The sequence below is a fragment of the Octopus bimaculoides genome, chromosome 11, assembly GCF_001194135.2.
Source record: "Octopus bimaculoides isolate UCB-OBI-ISO-001 chromosome 11, ASM119413v2, whole genome shotgun sequence".
NCBI lineage: Eukaryota > Metazoa > Mollusca > Cephalopoda > Octopoda > Octopodidae > Octopus > Octopus bimaculoides.
Window position 1 is genome coordinate 28,683,316 of NC_068991.1, and position 7,554 is coordinate 28,690,869.

The 7,554-nt window shown below is 37.1% G+C and overlaps 1 protein-coding gene across 1 annotated transcript in view; it reads left to right on the top strand.

The window, feature by feature from the left end:
• The window catches only part of LOC106874259 (ubiquinone biosynthesis monooxygenase COQ6, mitochondrial), a 32,029-nt gene that overhangs the window by 5,311 nt on the left and 19,164 nt on the right, over positions 1–7,554 (top strand). The window contains exons 3-6 of the mRNA XM_014921918.2: positions 248–306; positions 2,069–2,326; positions 3,094–3,201; positions 5,068–5,130. Coding sequence (XP_014777404.1) covers positions 248–306; positions 2,069–2,326; positions 3,094–3,201; positions 5,068–5,130 — 488 coding nt within the window. The remainder of the gene's footprint in view (positions 1–247; positions 307–2,068; positions 2,327–3,093; positions 3,202–5,067; positions 5,131–7,554) is intronic.

A 7,554-nucleotide genomic window follows, 5' to 3' on the forward strand; every position in this document is an offset into this window, starting at 1 on the left:
GGGGACAAACACAGACACACAAACATATACACACACATACATATATACGACAGGCTTCTTTCAGTTTCCGTCTACCAAATCCACTCACAAGGCTTTGGTCGGCCCGAGGCTATAGTAGAAGACACTTGCCCAAGATGCCACGCAGTGGGACTGAACCTGGAACCATGTGGTTGGTAAGCAAGCTACTTACCACACAGCCACTCCTGCGCCTATATATATATATATATATTTATTTATTCAATTTCAGGTTTTGGTGCTTGGGATAAAGTCCTTCAGATGCGCTGTCAGCCTGTAAAAAGAATGCAAGTAAGCTTATTTACATTTCCTTTGTGTAACAAATTTAAATTCAGGAATTGAAAGGAAATGATGATAACATTAATAATAGTCATCATCATCATCATCATCATTTAACGTCCGCTTTCCATGCTAGCATGTGTTGGACGATTTAACTGAGGACTGGCGAACCAGATGGCTACACCAGACTCCAATCTTATCTGGCAGAGTTTCTACAGCTGGATGTCCTTCCTAACGCCAACCACTCCGAGAGTGTAGTGGGTGCTATTCTTATTCTAACAGCTATACTCTCAGAGCATCCATCCCTGCTACTGACTTGGGCACCTAGGTAACAGAAGCTATCTACTACTACTAGTTTTTCCCACTGGCATGTAATGAAATCTGTTTTCTGTGCATCTTTGGTGTTTATTGCCCTTGTACATCTGCCACACAAAAACTATCTTCCCAGTTAACCTTTCTTTGGTATTGCTGCACCTCTTATGTGTTCATACCTTACACCTGGTACATCTCCTGATATAAACAAAAAACAATGTCTGGAAGATGTACAATGTAAGGGTGCCTTTGATTCAAGTCTGATGAAGTGCCACTCTAATGTCTAAAACTGCAAACATTATATAAATTTCCGCTTTGAATTTTTGCATAAGCTGGTATTGCAAGCAGAGTTGGTACAGAAAAAAATGTAATGAGTCATTAAAGATGTGTTACGGAATTTCTTTGATTTTATTATTTGGATTGTGTGTAGATATATGTATATATACACACATATAGATATAACAAGGTGTTCAGGCTAAATTTGACAATTGCATAAAAGGAAAAGAAAACTCAATAACCCATCCAAAAATAAAAGTATTTTAAAACATCGAAAAATATCCACTAGATTACAGCATGGCAATAGCAATTTACTCAAAGAAGGTATCCTCAGCTTCCAATATGGCCTTAAGACAGCTCTGGAACACACATACATACTCACGCATGTATATATTTGTGTGTGTGTGTATTTATGAGCTATGTCAGTATTAAGAAACCAGAAACAATTATACAAAGATTGGATAGCAATGTATGTTATGTAGAGAACACAGCATATTAAAATTATTTTTGTTGCCTTCATCATCATCATCATCACTCTCTCCATTATCATAATTTTCATTAAAATCATTTTCATTACCATCATCATCACCATTGTCATAGGCATTCTCATTGTGTCTGTCATCATCATTGCCACTTATACCTTCTCCACTGTTGTCACCATCTTCAGCTCAGTAAGTAAAACACTACTTTGAGAACAGAAAAATAATGAGATGTAAGATAAATCAACAATAGGAGCAGGCATAGATGTGTGGTTGAGAAGATTGCTGTGTAATTACATAGCTTTGGATTCAATCCTACTTTACAACACTTAGCACAAATGTCTTGTCTGTAACCTAAGGTTGAACAAAATCTTGTGAGTGAAATTTGGTGGACAGAAACTGTGTGGAAACTCATCAGAAAGATTGTTCTTGGTCTTGGGTTGTAGAATTAATTCTTTGCCTACTTTAATGCCACCATTGACTCTTAGGTGACCATCTTTAGCAGAGTCTGGAGTCTACTCTGTCACAATGATCTAGACCAGGTTTCCAGTCAGAGAATAACTTCCTCCTCGCCCCCCCCCCCCCATTCTCGGAGACTCTCCCTCCTCTAATTTAACAATTAAAAATAACTAAGAATTATCCTAAATCAATACTGTCAGCCATCGTTAACATTATTAATGGCAGCAAACATTTTTATTCTCTTCCAGATCTGGGAATCTTGTTCTGACTCCTTCTTGACCTTTAACCAGCCTGACCTCTCTGATGAACTTGCTTTTGTTGTCGAGAATGATGTCCTTCTAGAAGCCCTGCGGACAAAACTGGAAGAGGTCAGCGAGAGAGTTGAAGTGTTGTATGAAAGCAAAGCTACCAAAATAGAGCTCCCTAAACCATCAACTGATTCGGCATCAAAATCCTTAGTCAGCATCACTTTGAACAATGGAAAAGTTCTTCGTACAAACCTTTTGGTAAGTAGGAGTGGCTATAGCTGTTTTGTATTTATACCTATCACCACCACCACCACTATTCATTAAACATCTAAAATCTCCATCTTTGAGCCACTTTTAACATTTACACTATGTTTCAATTGATTTGTATTATGTTTATGTACGTCTCTTTGGACATGTACATAATATCTCATTGAATTTATACAAAGAACACTTACTTTAAATACAAAATACAAAATGACTGATAGTTAGCAAGGTGGGACACACATAAGAAAGAAGAAAGCAAAGGACCACTGATGAGGTCACAGAAGTGTGACGAAAAAACTCTGGCCGAAATAGGATTAATGTAATGTAATGTAATATAAAACTGAAGCAAATTAGCACCAAATATACAGTGCGTGTGTTTTTATTAGCTAAACTGGCAATATGACTATCCCCAAATACAACAACTTACTTTAAGCTAATAGTAAAAACATTCTTATCTGCCACACCACCAAAGCACTTTTATGTATCAAGGATTAAGATAGGCAATATGATCGGATATCAAACTGACCAAAACGGTGTTGTTGTTGTTGACATTGGTGTTGTTGTTGTTTTTTAAATCAGATTTACAAACCAAACCTGATATTGAAATATAAAGCATGAACCCAATACGAATCAAGCTCTCATCTATTTAGCACCATGCCAATAAGTCCAATATTTACTTACATCTCACCCAGTACATCTGAAATCACTTCATTTATATTTATGTTTTATTTCATTTATTTTTATTCCCTTTCTTTCCACAGATTGGAGCTGATGGCAGCAACTCAGTTGTACGTAAAAGCTGTAACTTCCCCTCTGTAAAATGGGACTATAACCAGGCTGGTGTAGTTGCAACTCTATCTCTGTCAGAGGTTAACTTTATTATTCTTTTTATTTCACTTTAATTTTATTGTGGATTTTTGAATGGTTATCAATAGTAACGTTTGTTTGATTAATTACAATAGAGACATAATTGATGAGGTCTGTGGAAGAGACCTGACACTGTTGGTAGTCACAGAGAACATAAATGAAGATGTCGTGTACAGACTGTGTTGTACTATATGTATCCTTATTATTGTGTATAGTTATTCTGTACCATACACCTAGTTATGTGTACATATATATATATGATGGTTACTGTATTAGAAATAGATATTGTATAGAGATTCTGTATACCTTCCATTTGTAGTGTACAAATTGTATTGTACTGTACACATTCTTATTATTGTGTACAGATATAATGTACTGTACACCTCAATATTATGTAGAAATACTATACACTTAGCATTTTTTGTGTACAGATATTGTACACTTCCAGGTTGTAGTGTACAGATGTATACTGGCAGAATTGTTAGCATGCTTGACTAAATGCTTAGTGACATTACCTTTGTCTTTAGGTTTTAAGTTCAAATTCAGCCAAAGTCAACTTAGCCTTTCATCCTTTCAGGATCAGTAAAGTAAGTACCAGTTGAACACAAGGGTCCATGTAATCAATTTATCCCTCCCCACGAAATTGCTAGCCTTGTGCCAAAATTTGAGATCTGCTTTTCTATACTGATGTACTCTACTGCATTTGTTTCAGTTGTCAGTAGAGGTAAAAGGATGTGAAAAAATTAGGCCAGGGTTATTTATGGTGGCAGTGGTCATAGTTATAGTGATACTGACAATGGGGGAGGTGGTAGCAGTGGCTGTAGAAGCAGCAGCAGCAGTTGTCATCATGGTGGTAGTGGTGGCTGTTATAGTGATGGTGATGAATTCTTTTTTTCCATTTCATAAATTTAAATTTTACTAGAATTTTATTTTGTAAGAATTTGATAAATTTCAAATCTCAGACAAGTTTCTCTTCTCAATATTACATCTGAACAACCTGAGATTAGAACTGCTATCTATTGTATCTATCTATCTAGATAATCACTCTATACCTCATATAATTCCTCACAGCACATTGTAGTGTGCAGTATAGTTCTCAGCCAGAATGTGGTGATGGCGGTACATTGTATGTGGAATTTTATATCAATGTGTTGCACCTCATTTGACTTGTAACCTGCACTCCAGAATTTTCTCTGGTCAGAGCTGATTTGGGGCTTCAAAACAACAGTAATAACTATATCCTCTCCCCATATTTACACAATTCTTTGCACATTCTGCAATATTTTCAATTAACATCAGTCGTAAAGCAGCAAATTGTTGGAATTGTTGGAGTATCAAATAAACTGTATTATGGTCTTTCATCCTTTTTGGGTCAATAGAAAAAAGTACCAATCCAAGATTGCGGAACTGTAAGAATGTAGGATCAGATACTTTGTGGTATTTGTTCCAGCTCTTTTCATTCTGAGTTGATGTGGTCTAGTTGGGTAGCAGACTTGTTCTTTTACCCAATTTAACACCACCACGTGGCATCTTAGGTACCTCTAATGAACTCCACTCTGTTGCAAGTATCTGGTGCAGGTCTCTAATTTGAGGATACCTTCTCACCTTGAATGCCTGAGTAGCTTCATCAGAACCTCAAATAACAGATACAGCTGTAAGATAATGAAGTTCATAAGATAATCATTTATTCCTTTGTCATCTCATTTTCTTTTTATCACTCTGTACTTAACAGGCACTTCATTCTGAAGCATAAGTATGTTGGGTTCTACACCAGGCTACTAGTCTTGCAATGCCTAAGTGAAATGTTAAAATATGTGTGTGTGTATAAAACACTATAACAGATATATATTCTGTTTCATATATTACAGCCAACAGAAAACAATGTTGCTTGGCAACGTTTCTTACCTTCTGGACCAATTGCTATATTACCTGTAAGTAATACATTTACTTTCTGTTATGTTGCAATATGCATGAATGAATCTGCTAATGTTGTATAGTTCATAGCTCTTCACAGCATCCATCCATTATCAATCACTGTTACCTGTAACTGTTTTACCCAGCCATAGCAATCATTTTAAACACTGTTATCTCCTAATACTCCACATAATCACCAGGTTATATTTGTTAGTTGTTACCACTGAGTAGTAATAGTTACCATATAGTCTAGCTACCCTTTCATACACTGTCACCAGAGTACATCTGTTAATAGTTAATATTGAGCAGTAATAGGGGTAGGCATGGTTGTGTGATAAGAAGTTTGTTTCCCAATCACATGGTCTTGGGTTCAGTCACACTGCATGATATGTAAGGCAGGTGTCTTCTACTATAGCCCCAGGCCAACTAAAGCCTTATGAATGGATTTAGTAGACAGAAACTGAAAGAAGCTTGTCGTCTATATATGTGCGTGCGTGTGTGTGTTACTGTCTCCTTCCCTTGATTTCATGTGATAGTTGTATACAAATATCACTATTATTCAACTGCTCTTTGTTTCCAATCTTCCATGGAAACCTATTTGGCATGGAGAATATTACCTTTCTTGGAAACAGGTCAGGGTTGACAACAGGAAAGGCATCCAGCTTTAGAAAATCTGCCTCAACAAATTCTGCCCAATATAGTGATGGGATTGGTAGTATGGGCATATCTCTTGCAGAGAAATAGGTGGATAAGGTACTAGAGATAGTCAGAGTGAGCAATAGAGTGCTTAAGCTCAGGCTAGTCTTGCGGAATAGCATAGCATCAATTATCTCTGCCTATGTCCCACAAGTGGGCCTATCAATTGAACAGAAGGACTATTTTTATGATATTCTTCTGCAGGCTACCTCTAAGACTAATGACAAGGATCTCATCTTCATTGCTGGGGATTTCAATGGGCATGTCAGATGGTGGTCAAGTATTTCCCATGATGTACATAGGGGCCATGGAATTGGTTCCTGAAATGAAGAGGGAACAAGGCTACTGGAGTTCTGTAATGCAAATAACCTATTGATCTTCAGCACCAACTTCAAGAACCCAACCAGCCACTTGATAACCTACCAATCAGATGGCTACGCTAACCAGATCAATTACATTCTCACCAGGCCACGGAATGCATGGCTGCTCTTAAATACGAAGACCCTCCTTGGTAAAGAATGTATCCCCCAGCACAGACTAGTCATCAGTGACTTTAGACTCTAGGGCAGAATGATGCCAAGAAGCAGACCAATCTGGAAAAGAAGGATTTGGAAGCTTAAAGACCCTTCACATGGTCAGAGGTTTAGGGACATCCCAGTTGAGAAATTTGATGAGATGGAGGAGGAGCTACATAGAGGACAACTTGTGACATAGAGGACAACTTGGAACACTTGTGGGACAACTTGCTGAGTGCCACAGACCAAATCTGTGGATGGTGCAAAATCCCAACCAGACTTATGGTAATGCGGTGGTGTAATATTGCCTTGGATAGGGCCATTAGAGCAAAGAAACAGGCCTGGAAGAGTTGGGGTAGCAGGGAGCTCTGTATCAGATGACCAGAAGGAAAGCTAGGTGACAGGTATATCTAGCCAAGGGAAAAGCAGAAAAGAAGAAGTTTGCCTATGTTCAGCAACGTGAGGACCAAAGAATTGAAATGTTCCACATTGCAAAACTGTGTGAGAGAAAATTGTGAAGTCAGGAGAAAGAAATGTGTCCGCATGGATGATAGTGCACTTTCATTTAGTGATTCTGCAAAGAAAGAGGCTTGGAAATGCCATTATGAAAGATGGCTGAACGTGGAGAGTCAGCTCCAGTTTCGAGCATAGAAAAGCAAAATTTAGACCACAGCAATGATGAAGAAGAATTTTTTTCCATGATAACTGCAGTGAATTTACCTTTAGAAGTTAAAATATGTCACAAACATATTTTAAGTAATTGTTTGTTTATTCCTAATCACTAATTGGCACTGATGCTGTTATATTTATCCTGACCAGGCAGTCAAATAGTACAACTCAGTCAATGATGTTAACTGTTTTTTTTAGTTGAAGCTATGGCTTTAAATCTGTCCAAGGTTATCTCTCTTTGTTATTTCCCATTGAGGAAGACTGGAGCCAGAAACAGCTGAATGGGATTCCAATAGGGGGAAGCACTGGGCAGATATAGTATTTTTACGCTTTTTACCATAGGAGAGGGTTTTATTCTTTCTGGTAACTGCAGTGAATTTGCCTTTAGAAGTTAAAATATCTCACAAACATATTTTAACTAACCTAAAATTCTTTTAACTGTGTTTTAGTTTTTTTCTCTATTTTTGTCTTATTTTCATGTTTCTTGCATGATTTAACAATAAACTTCTTAAATCTATCCTCATAGTTTCTACACTAGTATATATATATATATATATATAT